The sequence below is a fragment of the Tiliqua scincoides genome, chromosome 1 (assembly GCF_035046505.1).
Source record: "Tiliqua scincoides isolate rTilSci1 chromosome 1, rTilSci1.hap2, whole genome shotgun sequence".
NCBI lineage: Eukaryota > Metazoa > Chordata > Lepidosauria > Squamata > Scincidae > Tiliqua > Tiliqua scincoides.
The window spans coordinates 42,930,234-42,949,717 of record NC_089821.1 but is presented as its reverse complement, the minus strand read 5'-3'; the positions used below and the strand labels follow the sequence as shown (position 1 = coordinate 42,949,717).

At 42.8% G+C, this 19,484-nt stretch overlaps 1 protein-coding gene across 12 annotated transcripts in view; it reads left to right on the top strand.

Annotated features, from left to right (window-relative positions):
- The window catches only part of WT1 (WT1 transcription factor), a 62,230-nt gene that overhangs the window by 18,730 nt on the left and 24,016 nt on the right, over nt 1-19,484 (top strand). For 5 of the 12 annotated variants that reach the window (XM_066628159.1, XM_066628099.1, XM_066628124.1 and 2 more), the window contains 2 exons: nt 10,186-10,263; nt 15,723-15,749. The exons of 1 other annotated variant lie outside the window; for it this stretch is intronic. In XM_066628159.1, the coding sequence (XP_066484256.1) occupies nt 10,186-10,263; nt 15,723-15,749 (105 nt within the window). Of the gene's footprint in view, nt 1-10,185; nt 10,264-15,722; nt 15,750-16,396; nt 16,427-19,484 lie in introns of all 12 variants that reach the window. 6 more of the 12 variants (XM_066628133.1, XM_066628141.1, XM_066628150.1 and 3 more) reach the window with 2 other exon arrangements.

Below are 19,484 nucleotides of genomic sequence, written 5' to 3'. Positions count from 1 at the left end.
ACACACACCAGAACCTATTTACTCCATAGACTTCATATGCCCTTGTGACAGGTTGTGTTATAGCACATATTAGAACACATTTTCTAACATTTTATGTTGAACTCTTTAACACACTGCTAGTAGAAAGCCCAGATTCTGCAGCTATAGTTTTGTTGAGGGATAACTGAATAATAGTCAGAACTTAAATTGACAGCAAGACTGATTTTGTATGGTTAGGGAATACTAATACTAAGGATAGTTTATTATTTCTTAAGTACCTAAAAACATGGTAATGTACAAACATAGGGGTATGTGGGGAGTTCTAAGGGAGAGGAAAAGGAAGCTGTCAAATTCTGATCTTTGAAGCTCAATTTATACCAGCTATATTTCAGAAGTTTAAGATGATTTCAGTGAATTTTCATAACTTTCTTTGCATCTATAGGTAAAACTTTATAAAAAAAAAAATCTGAACTCATAATTCTTACAAAGCCACCAGATTTTTGTACTAAGCAGAACCATTTTGCAGGTTATAGTAAGTCTGGAATTAACCAAATATCTCTCTCTTGATGTTCCTTTGTTTTGATGACTTGAAAGATGGTGAAACAATTTTTAAAAAGTTATGTCAAAGATGACAAACATTAGATATCTAGTGGCTCAATCCTATCCCCCTTGCCCACCAGGGTAGCATCGTGCTGGTGGAGGCTGTTTTATGGCACTCACAACGCAACTTCTGCTAGCATGTCTTCTAGCAGGGTTTGGATGGGGCGGGAGGCAGTGATGTCCCTGGAGGGGCAAATACACCAGGGTGCCAGGCCTCCAAGGTGGCTCTGCCGTCCTCACCCTCCTGCCACCACCCCCGTCCCTGTCCGGGGGTCTTCGGAGAGCCGGGAGGCTGCATGCCACCTCCCTTACTGTCCGAAGGCCTTCGGACGTCTCTTGAACGCTGAAAATTGCTGGAAACTGGAAATAGCAATTTTTGTCCTTCTAGAGCAGGGGTGTCCAAACATTTTGGCACGTGGGCCACATCATCTCTCTGACACTGTATCAGGGACTGTAAAAGAAAGAATTAATTTACTATTTAAAATTTGAATAAATTTACATAAATGAATATATTAGAGATGTAACTTATATGAATGAATGAAGGTCTTGGAATAGCTCAATTCCTACAAAAGGCCTGGCACAAAGCAAGGCCAGCCTTTCCTTCACTTCAACAGCAATATCACAGACGTGAAACAGGAAGTAGTGGAGGGAGTCCTCATCCCACAACTCAGGTGAGAGGTCGAACAGTCGTCCTCATGCTGAAAGCAGTCGCGTTGGGCCAGCACGGGCTTCAGTAAGTCTCCAGAGGGCCAGAGGCTCATTGGAGACTGGGGGCTCTCTGAGGGCCTGATTGGGAGCCTCTGAGGGCCACAAGTGGCTCCCGGGCCGGTGTTTGGGCACCCCTGTTCTAGAGGCCTCAGAAAGCCATCTGAGTGTCGGGGAGGTGGTGCACAGCCTCCCTGGCTCTCTGGCTCTCTGAAGGCTCCCGGATGGGGGCTGGGGCAGCACTCAGCAGGGGGAGCAGTACGCTTTGGTTTTAGCCCTGGGTGGAACAGGAGCCAGGATTACCAGTGGCAGGAGGTGGGCGGAATGGGGTGTTGATGTGGCAGTGGAGAGGGTTGATTGGGCCTGGGAGGGGGGCAGGATCAGTGACAGGTATGCCAAATCCTAACCCCCTTCCTGGGCCTGATCTGCCTTCATGAACCAACATGGACTTGCATGAGCGATACCACTGACACAGGTCTAAGTTGACCATAGTGGTTGCTGTGGCTTACACTGGAGCAGGAGAACAAATGTCCCCCTGCTTGAGTAGACCTCCAGCAGGTGAAAAGCCCTTGAGGGATACAGCAGTAGCTGCACTAGCAGCAGTCACCATGTAGGGATTTAGGTAGGAATGAGCTGCCTGTCTATATCTATGTCGAGATCAGTGGTTCTCACAATCCCAGGAAGTTTGAGAACCAGGTAAGTCATTAAGGGGAAGGGGTTGGTGGGTGGGTAGGAGGCAGTGATGCCATTCCCAGGATTGTGCCCCTGCCAGGGCTGATCAGGGTTTTTTTACTTGCCCTCTGTAGTGCTGGCTTCTGGGGTTGCAGGGGGGCTCCTTAGAGTCCTCTGTATGGCTTCCCAATCGTTGGTAAGTGAGAAAAAAGGGTTTGGAAACCATATACACAAGCCTAATACTTGCCCAGTAGCTGGGATATCAATCTTGGTTGATGGTGGGGGTGGGGGGTAAAAAGGTGGGAGAACAGAATTAATTTTCAAAGGTTTAAAATTGTTTGATTAAGATTAAAAGGCTTTCCCCATCCATTTTTAAACATTTCGTTTCTTTTCATCTTAGAATCACTTGGATGTCAGTTCTGTTGAAGTCAATCACATTTAATTTTTTAAAGTTATTTTGGCTTGATCTATGTGAAACCGAAAGGAAAACAATGAACTAACACCTTTTCCCTTCCCTGTTTCCCTTTTTGAAATATGAACCGTTCTTTTGCTTTGAAATGTAAAGAGCAATTTGGAAGAAATAAGATGAAAGAATAGCTGTTACTGCTAATTCTTTTTTTTTTTTTAATTATTATTATGGAAGCAGTGGGATCTTGTAACTCTCCATTTCCATCAAATACTTGTTCTCTGTAGTACGTACAGTTTCCTGGGGGATTTCTGTATCTTTGTTAAGTGTTAAGGTTTGTCTGAACATTTAGGTGTGCTGGAAAGGCTCTCTTTGTGTATAACAAAACTGATATGTGTTTAGTTGGAATGAGAGAGAAGGCCTTCTGTTTGGCTGAGGCCAGACTGGACTTCCTTCATAATGGAGAAGTTTCACTCCTCTCTTTGATGGCCTTCTGCTGCCAGTTGAGGACATTTTTGTCTTGGCTCAGCTTTTAATCTGTTGGTGGTGGCCTTTTACTGTGCTGCTTTTTTATGGGCTTTTATCTGCTGGTCCTTAATTTTATTTTGTTATACTGTTTATAGTGAGTTTAATTTTTTAAATTATTATTATGAATGTTAACTGCCTTGGGCATTGTTCATTGGAAAGGTGGGATACAAATGTCAATCAATAAAAACCACCACCACAATAATAAGGTTGTGAACCCAATGATCTCACAAAGGAGTAACTTTCATTGAACTCAGCAGGTCTGAGTCCCAGACCAAATGTGCAAAAAAGCATGTAAAAACCAGCATTTCCCTTAAATGTACTATTGCTTGGATGCAAAATCCACCTGGGTTACCTTATCTATATTTCCCACCCTAAAGCCATGGTTCTCAAACTTTTAGCACCGGGACCCACTTTTTAAAAATGAGAATCTGTCGGGACCCACCGGAAGTGATGTCATGACCGGAAGTGACATCATCAAGCAGGAACATTTTTAACAATCCTAAGCTGCAATCCTACCCACACTTACCCAGGAGTAAGTCCCATTTACTATCATTGTTCAAAGCGTATACATATTAGCCCGTTAAAATTATAAATCTGTAACATTTCCCCCAATGCAGTCACATACCATGGTAGCATCAAGTCTAATATATTAAAAATAAAATATTGAAATGAATGGGGACCCCCCTGAATTGGTTTGCAACCCACCTAGTGGGTCCGACCCACAATATGAGAAACACTGCCCTAAAGAATAAGCCAAGTACCTTTGTGGTGCCAGGTACTTCTTTATCTGTGAGTTCAGCATCTTCCACATGGACCTGAAACATATGGTTGGAAAACTTGTGTGTTTGTTATCTGCGGGTTTTGAGTTCTCAGTGGAGCTGAGAGCAACCTAGGCTGTCTCCTGGGGAGAGGCCCCTCTTCACCACAGTTTTTTTTTTCTCAGAAGGGAAAACCCTCAAGGAGAAATTCCCATCTGTTTTGGCAGGCAAGTACTGCTGGGATGCATGCAAACATAGGTAGAAAGCCCAAGGAAGCCTGACAGTGCTGCGAGAGGGGCTATCATGGCTTTTTCCATAGATAAACCCCTGGATTGGAGTTAATGTGTGGTTGTAAATCCCATCTAGGTTGACATTCATGGATGTGATTTCCCAAGATGTGCTGTCCTTTTGGTCTGGGCCTACATACGTTTGTAATGCTAGGCGAAATGGGAAATTCTACCCATTGATAGATGCAGATGCAGCTTCTTCTATGATTGCGGGGGGGGGGGGAGAGCTATACCTGGTGACACTCTTCCTTTTATGAACTCTTCTAGGTACAGAAATAGCTCAAAGATCTCAACTAGGCAACCCTAGTTGAAACAGCGCAATGTATGTTTGTCAAGAGTTACCTGTTGATGTTTCATGACCAGCTAGAGAAGGCAAGGCAATGCTGTCTGTAAATGTGCATTAGATATCCAGCAGTTATGGTTCTGTTAATATGGTGATGCGATGTGAACTGTTCTTCATCATGCAGTTTTATGTAGTAAACATGTTTAATACTGAAAATTTACTATGAGTCACACTTACAAAGACTTTAAGAGTGGAGGAGTTGCAGCTCAGATTATAGCTCTTTCTGCACCAAGGTCAAGAACTCGTAGGCTGCAATGCAGGCCAAAACAAACTCTATATGATCTACTACTGGTTTCCTTTTAAGTTCCTTTTTTGCTCAGAGTTAACTTCCTTTTATTTCACTCCAACTGACATTAATCCTTGCCATTCCAATGCTTTCCTCTTCCCCAGTTTGTTTTAAAAACATCTCTGAAAGGGAAGAAGGATTTTTGCAGTGGTTCATTTGCAGGAATTTGGAGCAATCAGTTCAGAATAAAAAGAATCATATTCCTTCCAATTAGTTTTACCATTTCAGACAACTTTAAAACAGATATTGGAACAGGGCTGTTGGTTCAGCGTGACCAGATGTCTTCTTTTTCTTGGACGTGTCCTCTTTTTTAGCCTAGTGTCCTGGAAAAGAACTAAAATGTCCTCCTTTTCCCTGTGAGTGGGCCCCTGCAGGCAGCACACAGCCTTCTTGTAGTGACTAGATATATGTAATATAATTAATAATACAGGGCACAATCCTTACCAGGTCTACTCAGAAGTAAGTCCTATTGTGTTCAATGGGACTTACTTCTAGGAAAGTGAGTTAGGATTGCAGCCATAGTTTTATATTTAATAATAAGTAATATAGTGTTTAAATTAACCACAGGAAATCAATATACAAGTGTTTTTAGCTTTGATTTTGTTATTTCCTACATTTTTCATGGATGTCTTACATTTTGGGGTGCCTTGTCCTCTTTTGTGGTTATGACATGTGGTCATCCTATGGTTACACAGCCAGATATAATCTTTTTAGATTGTGAGCATCTTTTTAGATTGTGAGCCCATTTGGGACAGGGAGCCATTAGTTATTTGATTTTTTTCTCTGTAAACTGCTTTGTGAACTTTAGTTGAAAAGCGGTATATAAATACTGTTAATAATAATAATAATAATAATAGAAGCCAGTCATAAATTTGAATATATTCTATCTTACACTTTCTTCTGTACTCTGGAATACTATGAACAAAATTCAGTTTACCATGCAAGTTTATTCCTGTCTCCTTGGAAGAAAATCCCAAGAAAGTCCTTGTGTTCAGTGAAGCTAACTCTCAGGAAAGCGTGTAGAGGACTGCAGCCTTAGAGCATAAAATCAGAATCTTAATGTGTACTGCATCTGCAGCCCATCGCACATTTAGGCTGCAATCCTGTCCACGCTTTCCTGGAAGTAAGCTGCATTTAACAAAATGGAATTTACTTCCAAATAGACATGCATAGGATTGTCCCCTAAGAATTAAAACGTTAAGATACAGTGTTACAACTGATTTTTACTCTTTATTATTTAGAATTCACAAAGTGATTCAAATAAATGAAAAAATGCACCCCTGTCCTTCCAGCCCTTACAGGGCTCACTGTACAAAAACAAACCAATAACAAATAAGACACAAAACAGACATCAGCAAACTGCCACTGGAAAAAATGCTTTTCTGGAATTAATAACAGCCCAATCCTGAGCTGCCTGGGACACCCAGGCTCGGCGGCACTGAGAAGGGCTGCCACCGGATCCTGCGTGCCTCGGGAGAAAGGGACGTTTGTCCCCTTCCCCCGAGTAAGGTAAGCAGCCCCGCAATGGGGCTATTCACTTTACCGCCAACCAAAAGGTCAGCGGTAAGGTAAAGACATTGGTGTCGGGCGCAGAGCCCTACACAAGTGCCTTGGATCCTGCGGAGCAGAGCTTTGCGGACCTGCCTCCCTTCGTTCCCCTGGCACGCCTCTAGCCTGCCCTCTCTCAGCCCCCTGCCGGCCTCCCCCCTCCCCGGAATGCTTCCTCCCTGGCCCGTCCTCACCCCCACCTACTGTTCCGCGACTTGGTGGTCCGGGAGACCGCTGAGCCGCGGAAGCTGGGTGACCAGCCTGTGCTAGCCCAGCACCTGCTGGCGCTGGGCTAGCACAGGCGGGAGCCCAGTGGTGAGCCGTAAGGCACGTTTGCGACAGTGCTCAGCGGCACGGAGCCGTGCCACCAAGCACAGTATTGGGCTCTAAGACAGTTGCTTTCCTCCTGCTAAATATAAAGGAACCATCCCTTAAAAGGTGCTTCTTTCTCCAGTTAGCAGAATCTTTTTAGTTATTTCTTTACCTATTTTTATCCCACTTTTTACTAAAAATTCCAAGATAGCTTGGAGGAAAATATAAAAACAGATGCAATTAAAACATGTTAATAAAAATTCTCAGAAAGCAATGTTACCAAGTTTCTGGGGCAGCACTATCCAGGTTTGGTTCCTTTGGGAGAGGCAGCATTTGAAAATTAAGATGTCGTTGTAATATTTGCAAATATAGAAACTGGGCAAAGAGGCATTTCTGAAAGGCAGCAGATGTGACACCCCACAGAAATGACATTGGGCCTGCACCCCCAAGGTGTTTTTGCCTTCAGCCAATTCACAACTCTCTCTCTCTCTCTCTCTCTCTCCCCTTCTCTCTTCCAGTTTTTCAAACTGCTTTTTTCCCTTCACACATACACCTTACATTTACCTCTCCCTTCCCAACTTGAGGGCTGTCACCAGTGGCATACCAGTACCAGTGGCAATGGGGGCAAATGCCCCAGGAGCCAGGCTTAGGATAGTGGCACTGCGACCTGCTCCCTCCGCTACTTTTTTTTGTTTTTGCATGGTCGGGAACCGCGCAGACAGTGGCTGCAGGAGCGAAGCCGCTGTTGGTGTGGTTTCATGCTGATCAGAGGACCGCCCTCTTCTCCTCCCCTTTCTTGAAAGGGGAAAAGCAGAGGACAGCCGTCAGATCAGTGGGAATCTTGTAGACAGTGACTGGTCACTGACTGCGTCTGAGGGCTGCCCTCCTCTCTCCTCCCCTTTAAAAAAGGGGAAGAGTGCAGCTTTCAGAATGGTTAGGTAGCCAGCAGGACATAGCACTTGCCGCCTCCTCCTCCTCTCATGGAGGCCTCCTCAAGGTGAGGGAACATTTGTTCCCTTACCTTGGATCTGCATTGCAGCTGCATCAGCACTGGATACTTGGATAGGATTGGGCCTGTTAGATTCTTTTAAAGGGGATTAGACAAATTCATGGAGAGCAAGTGTATCAGCAACTAAGATGTCTATATGGGACCTCCAGATTCAGAAGCTATATGCTGCTAAAATACCAGCAGCCGGGAATAGGGCTATTGCTTTCAAGTTCTGCTTGTGGGATTCCTGGAATTAGTGGGTTTGGCCACTGTGAGAAGCAGGATGCTGGGCTGATGTTCTGGCTCTGATTCAACAGGTCTTGAATAGTGCAAGCTATTTCTGAGTTGAAAATTGTCCTGATTCCTAAACGATTTTGGCTATGGCCCCTCCCTCTCAATCTATAAATAGATTTTGTTTTATTTTTGTATACAGGGGAAAATTTTTTCCAAATGCCACTTTTCCTATCATTCAAAAGCTGCCCCTAATACAATTTTCCATTCTATGCCACTCTTAAAGGTAAATAAGATCTTTCAGGGTCCAGCCCTAGCAACTTGTTGGTGACAAGATGAATAAGTGTGTTACTTGATGAAAAAGCAAATGAAATGAAAAAGTGGATCTTGTGGGGGAGGCTCTTATAAATGAACTGTCAAATGAAATAAAGTTAAAGGAAAATCTCCTGCTGTAAATGCACAGGCCTGGTGCTTCTAATAAAAATCTGGGCCCTGGAGGAATTAATTACATCAGCATTACAGGAAGAATTCACGGAATTGCAAAATGTGGTGGCACAGACCAGCACGGAGCTGCTGTTGCAAATGAGGAAACTGCAGGAGAGTCTTAACAATTTCTGAACTGATATGCGAGACATTGTGGTCGCATAATAGCAGTTCAGACACTCCAATGAGTAATAGTGTTCTGTGGAAATTACAAGTGATATTACACATACTTCATGACTGAAGTCATTTAGCTGTATTTCTCTCTCTCTCTCTCTCTCTCTCTCTCTGTGTGTGTGTGTGTGTGAGTGTGAGAGTGTGAGTGTGTGTGTGTGAGAGAGAGAGATAAAAGCATTCAAGTGAAATTTGATTTCTGTAAGCTCTGTCTGTAAAATGGTAGCAGAAAATGATTTAAATATCATTTTAATGAATGTCATTATACTGTAATGTAAACCATTTTATGTAAATTTTGAATTTTATTCATACATTGCTATGATGTCCAGGTACATGCCAATAAAGGTTACATTATACTGTAATGTCATGTTGCTATAATTAAATTTAGAAAGTTAGGGTTTATCATTGATACTTATCATCAGTTCATGCCGGACTCTGCATAAAATGGCATGTAGGCTGTATTCAACCCTAATAAGGATTTTTTTTCTTCATAAAAACCTTTCAGATTGATTTTGTGAAAGTTGATTTTAGGCTTCTGCACAGTAAAATTTTCCTCTTTTCAATGAAATGGGGAATTTTCAGGTGTTTATTTGTTCATCCAAATTGCATAATCCAGCAGCACTATGTGGCTTAAAGATGTGTTGGTAACCGAGGGACTTGTCCAGCTAGCAGGCGAGGATGTGGTTGTGTTTCCAATTTGCTTATGGGGCAGATGTGTCCAACAACAACAACAACAACAATAATAATAATGTAAATTGGTCTTTTGGTGTTTGCATTTCCCCCCTTTCTTGACCAATGTTTGTCATTTTCTTAAAAGGAGAAGTTATTTTAATGACATTGAGATAGTTTATTTTGTCTAAGGTTGTTTTTCATAATAGTAGAGAGTAAATAAAGAACAAGTTTCAGACAGCATTTGTGTCTGCAGAGTTTACTACTTATTCATAGATGTGCATGGAATAATTCAAGTTAGGAGCTCGGTTTAAAGCTCAGGCTCTCATTTTTTTTCTTCATGTCAAGTCACTATAAGTTGCAGCATTAGGGCCCGAACCTGAACCCTCCTAGCATTGGTGCTGGGTGCCATAAACATGCTGTAAGGCATGCTTACGGCACCGGGAGAGCAGCGAGCACTCATGCTGCACCCACACCAGTCAGGTGCCAGGCCTGATGTTGGCAGGAGAAGGATGCACCACCGCCGGGGGTAAGTGAAACCGCCGAGCAGTGCTGCGGCCTCTGGGGGATGGGGGGAGGGTGGAACAAGGGTGAGGCGGGGGAGGAACCAGGGTGGGAGGTGAGTGGGGCCACGTCAGCCTGAACTCCATGTCGGGCTGAAAAGGCAACACAGAGTCTTTCAAGTCTGTACCAGCAAAATAGCCATTGCAGACTTGAGAAACCCCATTGCGAGACTCCTGGCAGCTTCCTGGTGCCTACTGGAAACAGTGGTAGCCATTTGGGCATCAAGAAGCTTAGGATTGGGCTGTGAATCTCATATCCCTATTGCTGCTTCTCTTCATTAACTGGGTGATTACCTGCAGTCTTTTTTTGAAGCCTAAAATTCTGTTCCCCAAAGCTGTTGTTATGGACCTATAAATGGTTAGATTCCATAGAATAATACCTTTTTCTTCTTTACAGAAATAATAGCAATATTTTGTAGCTATTTTAAAATCTCTAGGCTAATGTGTTTTATTTTCCTCTTTTCTCATTCTTTTCCCTTAAATTCAGCCTTACAAATAGGAAAATGGGTTAATATTAAGTAAGCTGCCTTGGGCTCATTCATATTTGCTTTTGAAATGTATTAAAAAGAAAATAAAAATATTGCTTCTTATAATACAAATTATTTGAATTGGGTCATATATAACTGTAGTTCTAACTTTAAATATTTTCATAACAGTGACAATTTATACCAAATGACCTCACAGCTTGAATGCATGACATGGAATCAAATGAACTTGGGATCCACACTTAAGGGGTAAGGTTTCTTTTTAAAATGATTTTCAATCTCATGCTATAGAATTACAAAGTAATTTATTTTTGATTACCAATTAAATAAGGCAATGGTTATCAAAATATTAAATTTATTAGCATGTGGATATCTGTCACTGAACATGCTGGGCATTTAACTTTGAAGAACTCAGACTCAATCTTATATAGACTGACCTGGAACTAAGTCCCACTGAAACAGTAGGGCTTACTTCTGACTAAACAGGCCCATGATTGTGCTTACATTATCTATGGTCAGATTATCTGTGGTCAGAATTCTAAATAAAACTTAAACTTAATTTGCACAGCTTTCTGAACAAGTAGTTAAAGGGCTAAACAATGTTGTTACCACTTTATTTAAACCAGTGTGTTTTCTGGGCATTAAATGTAGATTGTATTCCAGGGACATGCAGCCTGGGGACGGCAGGTGAGGCAGAACTGCTCTGCTGTTGTTCATGGAAAAGCATGGCAGTCACCCTGCCTGCTTACACCTGAGGAGGCTGTCCTTACACCCGAGAAAGTTCTCCTTGCACCCACTTGCTTGGGTGTAAGGAGAGCTTCCACAGGTGTCAGTAGGTGGGACTGTTGTGGTGCTTACTCATGAACAATGACAGGGCAGTTCTGCGTCACCTGCCACCCCAACACTGCAAGTCCCTATTGAGTTCATTCTGCAAAGTCTAAACAAACATGCTGCTTTTATAAGCATCATACTTTCACTTACACTGGTCTAATCCTGTTGACTTCATCTTCGCAAATGCCTTGGTGGTGGCAAAGACTTATCGAAGGTGGTGATTGTTGCACAGGTAGGGTTGCCAAAGGATCAGGAAAAATAAGAAAGGTCTGGACCTCATTTTCGCTTTTCATTTTGGGCCAGTTGCCAAAAGAGCAAGGGAAAGCCAATGTTAAAAGCTTACATACAAGTGAATTGAGAGTTCTTGTGCTCCACTCTTTTCCTAGACCTGCCTTAAACTGTTGGGCTCCACCTCTAGATGTACTCTTAGGAACTCCCCCAGGCCTTGTCATATACCAGAATTTGTATTTCAAGAGTAGGCAACCTTAGATATCAGTTTCTTAGGAAAACAAGCACACTTGTATTTCTTATTCAAATTCAAAAACTGGTATACAGTATTGTTGTTATATCATAAATTAAACATGGCACAGTATAGGAATTGGTCCCAGCAAGGATAGCGGAAAAGCCCTTGCTGCTTTATCTCATCCTTTGATTATTGCCAATTGAAAATAATGATAATTTATGTGTTCAAGGTTTCTGTTTATATCCAGAGTAGCAGCACCAGAATACAGTAATTTGCTTCACAGGATCATTAAATTCTGGTGCTGTGTCACAGATGTGTCAAGATACCTGCTATGTTGTCTCCAAATGTCATTGCTGCATATGTTTCTTACTGGTAGGATGAAGCCATACACATTCCCTCATTCACCCAAATGACCCCCAGTTCTTCACTCAGTGGCACTTCTACGATGCCTGAGTGAAGGACTCAACTTCACCCGCTGGAGTCCCTCACTATAACTGATGGCAATCAGGTTCTGCTTCCAAATTGGCCCGTGCTTCTCAAGGCAAAGTGAGTCCAACAACGTGAGGCCAAACAGTAAAAGAAAATGCTGCATGTTGCAGGTGGATGGAAACTAGAATGCATTGAAGAGAAACATTGGTTGGTGCAGGAATGAATCATGGGGAAAGTGAGAAAGGTAGTATGCAAAATTAAGGAGGAAGCAACCATTTCGTCCATTCCTCCCACAATCAGATTGGAAGTAGGGCATTGATCTAGCAATAGATAAAACCACGCACTTCTTTCTCTCTGTGTGAACACACTTCAGTGTTCTAACAGATGTGTAGAGCAAAAAGGTGAACCTTTGCAAAAATTAAGTATTTATGATCACCATAAGGGCACTTCCATATTCTCATTTATCCAGAAATACATTTGCAAATCCAATTTGTTGCATGGGATCTAGAGACCTTCCCAAAGGCAGTCCTTTGGTTGCTTATTATCGCTGTGTTTAAACATTAAAGTAATGTGCTTTGACCTTGAGTGCAATGGATTTTAAGCCAGGCAGAAAACACCATGCTGGCTATTGTCCAGCAAAAGCCCAAACTTGTCCAGGATTCCCGAATTCTGATATATGGGCAGGCCAGGTGAATTCAGGCCTATCCACTTCAGGGATAGGCGTTATCACCCTGGAGCCCGGGATGATATCATAGAACTGACAGTTTTTCAATCTGCAACTTGAACAGCCCAGTCCTATCTAATTTCACCACGCTGATGCAGTGGTGCTAGCACAGGCTATGCTGCATCTCATGGGGGATTTCAGCAGGCCAGGAAAGACTCCTTGGGATAAGGGAACATTTTCCCCTTGCCCTGGAGTAAGCTGCAGCCTTCACAATGGGTCAGCTCAGACCTGTGCCAGCAATATTGCTGGTGCAAGTCTGAGTTAATCTGTGTCAGCAGATCAGGCCAGGGAAGGGGGATAGGATCCAGTATGTGCCCATCCCCTCCCTGCCCTCCCTCACCTTTCTCCTGCCCCTGCAATGCATATTGCCAGGCTTACCTTGTCTGGCGGGTGCCGCTCTTCTTGTTTGCAAACAGGCATGCTGCAGCAAAGTGTTTTACAGCACTTTTGCACCAGTGGAACACACACTCCACCAGTGCTAGTGAAGAATAGGATTGGGTCATAGGGCCAGAATCCTATACACAGTTACCTAGGAGTAAGCCACATTTAATTCAATAGGGCTGACTTCTGAGTAGATATGCATAGGATTATGCTGTAAGTGCCTTATCAAGCAGAGTATAGGTCAAAGGTTCCTTGTTCTATCACCCTTGGCTCCTGCCAGACAGAATGCTGTCGTCTACAAAATTGTCTCTATTCCTTTCCCTGTTTCTTATTTTAATCCTCCTTACATTTCTTTATAAACTGTCTGTGTCTCACATCCTTACCTTGCATTCTCATAGGTCTTACATCCTTTGGCTTTGGTTTTCAGCCATCTCCCCCATTTTCTTTGGCTTCCTCCCTGAAGACCATTGTTGTACTCCCACCTGTAGGAGGGGGCTCTCAACTGATCATTGCTTGTCCGGGTTTGGTTTCCTGTTACTCTGGAAACAGGAAGTCCTTCCTGAAGGCACTGCATATTGCTAAAGATATGTGATGAGGCTGCAGACAGGATAAGAGGATTGGCATGCATAATGCTCTCCTTTCTTTCCTGAAGCTTAGATAGAATGAGAAAATTTTCATTATAATTATGGTCGTCAGACGGTAGCTAATAGAGCTGAATGCTGGTTTGTACATTTACATGAATCAAAATCTTGGGGCTATGTAAGTTAAAACAAAATTGCTTATAAATAACATGTTAATTTGTTGTTTTGAGAGCGCATATTTTTTCTTTAACATAGTAAAGACAAATACAGGTATAACCTAATTCATGTATTGGCAACCTTCAGTCTCAAAAGACTATGGTATCGCGCTCTGAAAGGTGGTTCTGGCACAGCATCTAGTGTGGCTGAAAAGGCCAATCCGGGAGCAACAATCCCTTCCACACTGGGAGCAAGTGCAGTCTGTCCCTGGTCTGTCTCCCTGGCTATGGGCCTTCCTTCTTTGCCTCTTAGCCTCAGACTGTTGGCAAAGTGTCTCTTCAAACTGGGAAGGGCCATGCTGCACAGCCTGCCTCCAAGCGGGCCACTCAGAGGCCAGGGTTTCCCACTTTTTGAGGTCCATCCCTAAGGCCTTCAGATCCCTCTTGCAGATGTCCTTGTATCACAGCTGTGGTCTACCTGTAGGGCGCTTTCCTTGCACGAGTTCTCCATAGAGGAGATCCTTTGGGATCCGGCCATCATCCATTCTCACGACATGACCGAGCCAACGCAGGCATCTCTGTTTCAGCAGTGCATACATGCTAGGGATTCCAGCACATTCCAGGACTGTGTTGTTTGGAACTTTGTCCTGCCAGGTGATGCCGAGGATCCTTAGGTTTTATCTCAATGTGATGAGAAGGGCCCTTTAAATCAAAGGGAAAAAGATGTTTAACAATAGCCTTGTTAATGGGAGAGAGGGTAGCCAGCTGACAATTCATCAATCATTCTATCTCCAGGCACTTAGAACAGCCACACTCCCCTCCTGGGCACTTGAAAGAATGCAAGTCATTATTATCTCCTCCATTCTTTCCATCCACTGGGCTCCTGGGGAAGGGAGAGGTTGCTGCCTCAGAGTGAAGCCTTTCTAAGCACCTGGAGAGAGACTGATTGCCTCTGCGTGCAAGGTCAGCAAGGCTGTTTTTAAAGCACTGAGCAAAAGGACATTGTTTTTTACATGGATTTAGTTTAGTGCAGGGGTGCTCAAACTTTCAACTTTAGGGATGATGGACCTTTAACAAGTGTATAGAAGAGAGAATTTCAGCAGGTGCAACTTGTCATCCCACAGATGACAAGCTGCACCTGCTGAAATTATCTCTCCTACACAATTTTAAAGGTCCAGGATCCCTAAAGTTGAAAGTTTGAGCACCCCTGGTTTAGTGCAATTTTTGCTTTCCATGTGGGAACGGAACCTTCAAGAATAACAAGACTCAACCTGTATAACAATTATGCTGTTTTAATCCACCAGCACTGATTCAACTTTTTCTTTAAAGCTTTTCATTACATCTTTTGAGAACTGGCCATAATTTGGTTTGGTCAAAAAGGATAAACTCCACAGATCTGGGCAAGGAAGAGGCATCTGGTTTTATGACATTTTATCACATTGAAAACATTGGTTTGAAGAAGGGCACATTTCCTAACTCCAACTTTCCATAATACACACCGAAACCTCACAGTTCAAACATCCTGGCTGTAGCCCAGTGCAGAGTTAGGGCGCAATCCTAACCCCTTATGTCAGTGCTTTCCAGCATTGGCATAGTGGTGCCAATGGGAAGTGTGCTGCAACCTGCATTTGGGTGTCACTCACGAAGGCCTCCTCAAAGTAAGGGAATGTTTGTTCCCTTACCTTGGAGCTGCATTGCCCTTATGTCAGTGCTGGAAAACACCAACATAAGGGGTTAGGATTGTGCCCTTAGGCATGCTTATTTCCACTGAGTCTAGTTTAAATTCATAACTCACCACTGGAATTCATGCTTCCTATCTGTTATCTTTCTTTCTAGTTCAGATTTGATGAGGTTTTAAATTTGTTTCCTTGATTATATTTGGTGCCTTTATTCAAATGCATGCCTAAGAAACAGCTTAGATTGTTTCCTATAAACACATGTTCAATTCTTGTCAAAGAATTAAAAAAAGGAGGAGAGATGGTGTTATTAGGACAAAGGAAAACAAACCATTTGTCTCCAAACAACCCAACATATGCAGACATAGGAAGTACAGATTATACACAAGCTCTGGAATGCCCAGAAAATGAGATCAAAATAGACTGAAAGTAATGTGAGATTAACCTGGGCTGCAAAGGTTGGCCTAGTGTGGCACAGGAGACTAGCACCAAAATGTTGAAAATCTAATTAGACATTAGCACAGTAGTTCCCAAACTGTGAGTCAGGACCCACTGGTGGCTTGCCAAAGGGTGATGGAAAGATCAGATAACAAATTGCCTGAGGCTATTCAAAAATAAGATCCTATAGCTGCTAATTACCCTGCAAAGAGCTCAGCTCCTGCAGTTTGCAAGATAGCTGCTAATTGCCCTGCAAGGAGCTGAGCTCCTGAAGTTTGCAAGCATGTGTAAATATAGGGAGATAAATGTTTGAGGGTCTTTCTAGATCTCCTTTTTTAAAAGTCTGGTAAACTTAGGTGGGTCCCAAGATGGGTCTAAAGAGAGTGTAGTTTTAAAAAGTGGGTCCCTGTGCTAAAAGTTTGGGAAGCACTGATTTAGTATTTTACAGTATAATATAGCACTTTTCAAAGCATTTCACATTTAATACATCACTAACAATGCAATCCTATGCATGTCTACTCAGAAGTAAGAGCCACTGAGTTCAATGGGGCTTACTTCCAGGAAAGTGTTATAGGATTGCAGTCTTAGGGCCAAATCCTATCCAGTTCTCCAGCGCTGGTGCAGCTGTGCCAACAGGGTATGTGCAGCATCCTGCAGTAGGAGGCCTCCTCCATATAAGGGAATGTTTGTTGCCTTTCCTCAAGGCTGTGTTGTGGCTGCACCAGCACTGGAAAGTTGAATAGGATTGGGCCCTTAGACTATAATCCTATAACACCTTGGAGGGATCCTATTTAACTCAGTTGGGCTTACTTCTGAGTAGACATGCCTAGGATTGTGCTGCAAATACAACTATCCTTAAGGGTATGTTAGTATTATTGTTTTCATCTAGCAGGTGGTGGAGTGAGGGAAAGCTGAGAAATAAAGTCTTGCTGATCTCTCCTACTGAGTAATGTCTCAGGGCCCAATCCTATTCAACTTTCCAGCGCTGGTGCAACCGCAATGCAGCCCCAAGGTAAGGGAACAAATGTTCCCCTACCTTGAGGAGGCTTCTGTGATTGCCTCTACATCACAGGATGCAGTGCACGTCCCACTGGCATGGCTGCACTGGCCCTGGAAAACTGGATAGGATTGGGCCCTCATGTGAAATTTGTTTGAACAAGAGATTTCTTGGATCATAGCCCAGTTAGCCATTTCTGCTCTACAACAGCACTATATACAAATCTAAAGAGGCTGAGGAAGGTCACAGGGAGAATAGCATAGATTTCACAATTAACAGCATTGTTTTTCCTAAGTCATTTAAGTTTTTTATATAACTGGACATGGAAGAGGCTAAAAAGTGCATATCTGAAAAAGATAATTGTATTCTCAAGCTGCTGCCTACTGATATGTTGCTGCATAACCCATACTACATACTTTTAGATTACTTTCAGTGCCCTTGCATGTCATTCAAAGATGGTACTGAAGTATTATATAGCAAATCACTGCACTGGGACGAACTGAAGTCTTAATATCAGCCTATCCAGTGATATTTCTGAAAGCTAAAATGGAACTCACAGGAGAAGAAAAAAGGAAACAGTCCCTGGTTCCAACAGTCCATCACTCATTATTGATTTTGTTCATTCAGCTATCCCACTGTTGATTTTTTAGAGGCTATTTCTAAGTTTTTCCTTCATTGTCTGTAATTTCCTCTATAAATCCAGCCCTTTCAATACGGCATTCATTGTCAATATTAGACACTATTTTGTCTCTTCTGGAGAAAATACCCTGCAAAGTGAAGAAACACATTACCCTTGACTGAGATCCAAGTAATTAAAGCAAGGAAGAGGTTATTCTTTGGGGATCTGGGTGAAGTGAAAGGAAAAAAAAAATGAAGTATATATGGGGAATGAAGAAAATAAATGGCCTTCTATGTATCTGAAAGTGTGGACTGTTAACAGTGATGTGACTAGGGATGCTGGGGTGGGGGAGAGAAGGAAAGAGAAGATGAAATCAGGATGAGTGATCTATGGCAAAGTAAATTTAAATGTTTTTATGTAGGCCAAGATTGTAGAATCTGTGGAAAATCAGAGCTAGACATAGTCTCATCTCTGGTAATATGAGCCAAAATAGTTATCTGTCTTCTCTGGCTGAGAGAGTTACAATACACAGTGCCTTCAGCTTCAGTTGCCACGAACATAAGCTACTCTTCCTAAGATTTACATCTTTAAAATACATGAACTGTTCATAAGGATTCCCAGGAGTTTAGTGTTTCAGATATTTTCCTCCTTCTTGAAGTATTTAATGAACGTTGGCATCTTACTTTACATTGAAATGAGTAGCTCTTTTATTTTCCTTGAGAGATGACAGCCTTTATAAATTTGCTGCCCTTGTCTATGATTCAATTAAAATTTCCTTCACGTATTATGGAGGATGTTTTAAGAAGGTTTTCCAAACTTCTGAAATGTAAAATTATAAAGTATTTACTATGATCAAGCCAGGGAGTATATGTGTGTGGAAGTGGGCTTTAGCACATCTATGCCTCGCATACACAAATGGCTGAAGTGCAGAAGATTCTGCCACCAGACCACAGCTGCAGGGGTTGCATATGCATGCAGTGTCCATTGATGATTTTCTGAAAAAGGCTACATGGTTTTTGCATGCAGACACAAAGTTAAGCTGGGCAGTGGTGTCTGTAGCAGGGTATGGGGGGATGTAGGCTGCATCGTGTGACATTCACGGGGGGGTGACACCACCATTGAATTTTATGGTGACACCACCAAAAATTTTAAAATCTTGGCATTTTTGAATAATACCATCATGTTACATATCATTCAATGTGCAATTTCATGCAGAATACAATGGAAAAAACCGTGTTGAAATATATCTATTTTATAAAAAGTTATAGCCAAAAAACCAGTAGGTGTGGGGTGATGGTGCATCACCATGCCCAGTGCCTGGGGTGTTGTCCCACCCACTGCATGGGAGGTGGTCCATCTTGGGGGTGACGCGCTGGCCTCCTGCATTGGATGACATAAACCCTAGTGACTCCACTGAAGCTGGGTCTACTGTCTTTTGAACAAAGATACTGAATTTTGAACTTTTTACTGAAGGAAAAATATTCACGTATTTTTCACATATTCATCACTTGTTGACTGTTATCATTAAGCACTGAATATTTGCTGCAAATAACAATTGAGGGTGGATTTTCAGTAGAGAAGGAGCAACCTCTCATGTCCCACGACCACAATCTGGATCAGGTCTCAGTGGTTGCTCTCTGTTTAAAAAGAAAAAGAACCTTCAAAGAAGTTATGCATGTCTAATGTGATCCATATAAGTCATCACAAACATCATTTGTAAGACCAACTTGCTCACAACACTTTTCAGTGGAGTCAGTTCACACATTCAGCTTTGGGTCATTAGCTATGGAATATCCAGTAAGGAGAAATAAAATGATGCATGCGTTGTTCTTCAAACTGCCATGTACATGAATGATGCTAAATAAATGATTAACAGTCCAGTCCCGAGCTGCCCGGGGCACGCGGCTGCAGTGACATCAAGAATGGCCGCCGCCACATCCTATGTGCCTTGGGCAGCACCTCAGGAGAAGGAGACTTTTGTCCCCTTTTTCCGGGTAAGGGAAGCATCCCTACAATGGGGCTATTCATTAGGGAAGAGCAATGGGGAAGAGCATTCGTGTTGGGCGGCAAGCCCCACATGAACACTTTGGATCCGGTGGAGCGGAGTCCCACCGGACCCGCCACCCTGCCTCTCCGCTCCCACCCCCCAGAACCCCGCTCGCCCTCACCCCGCCTC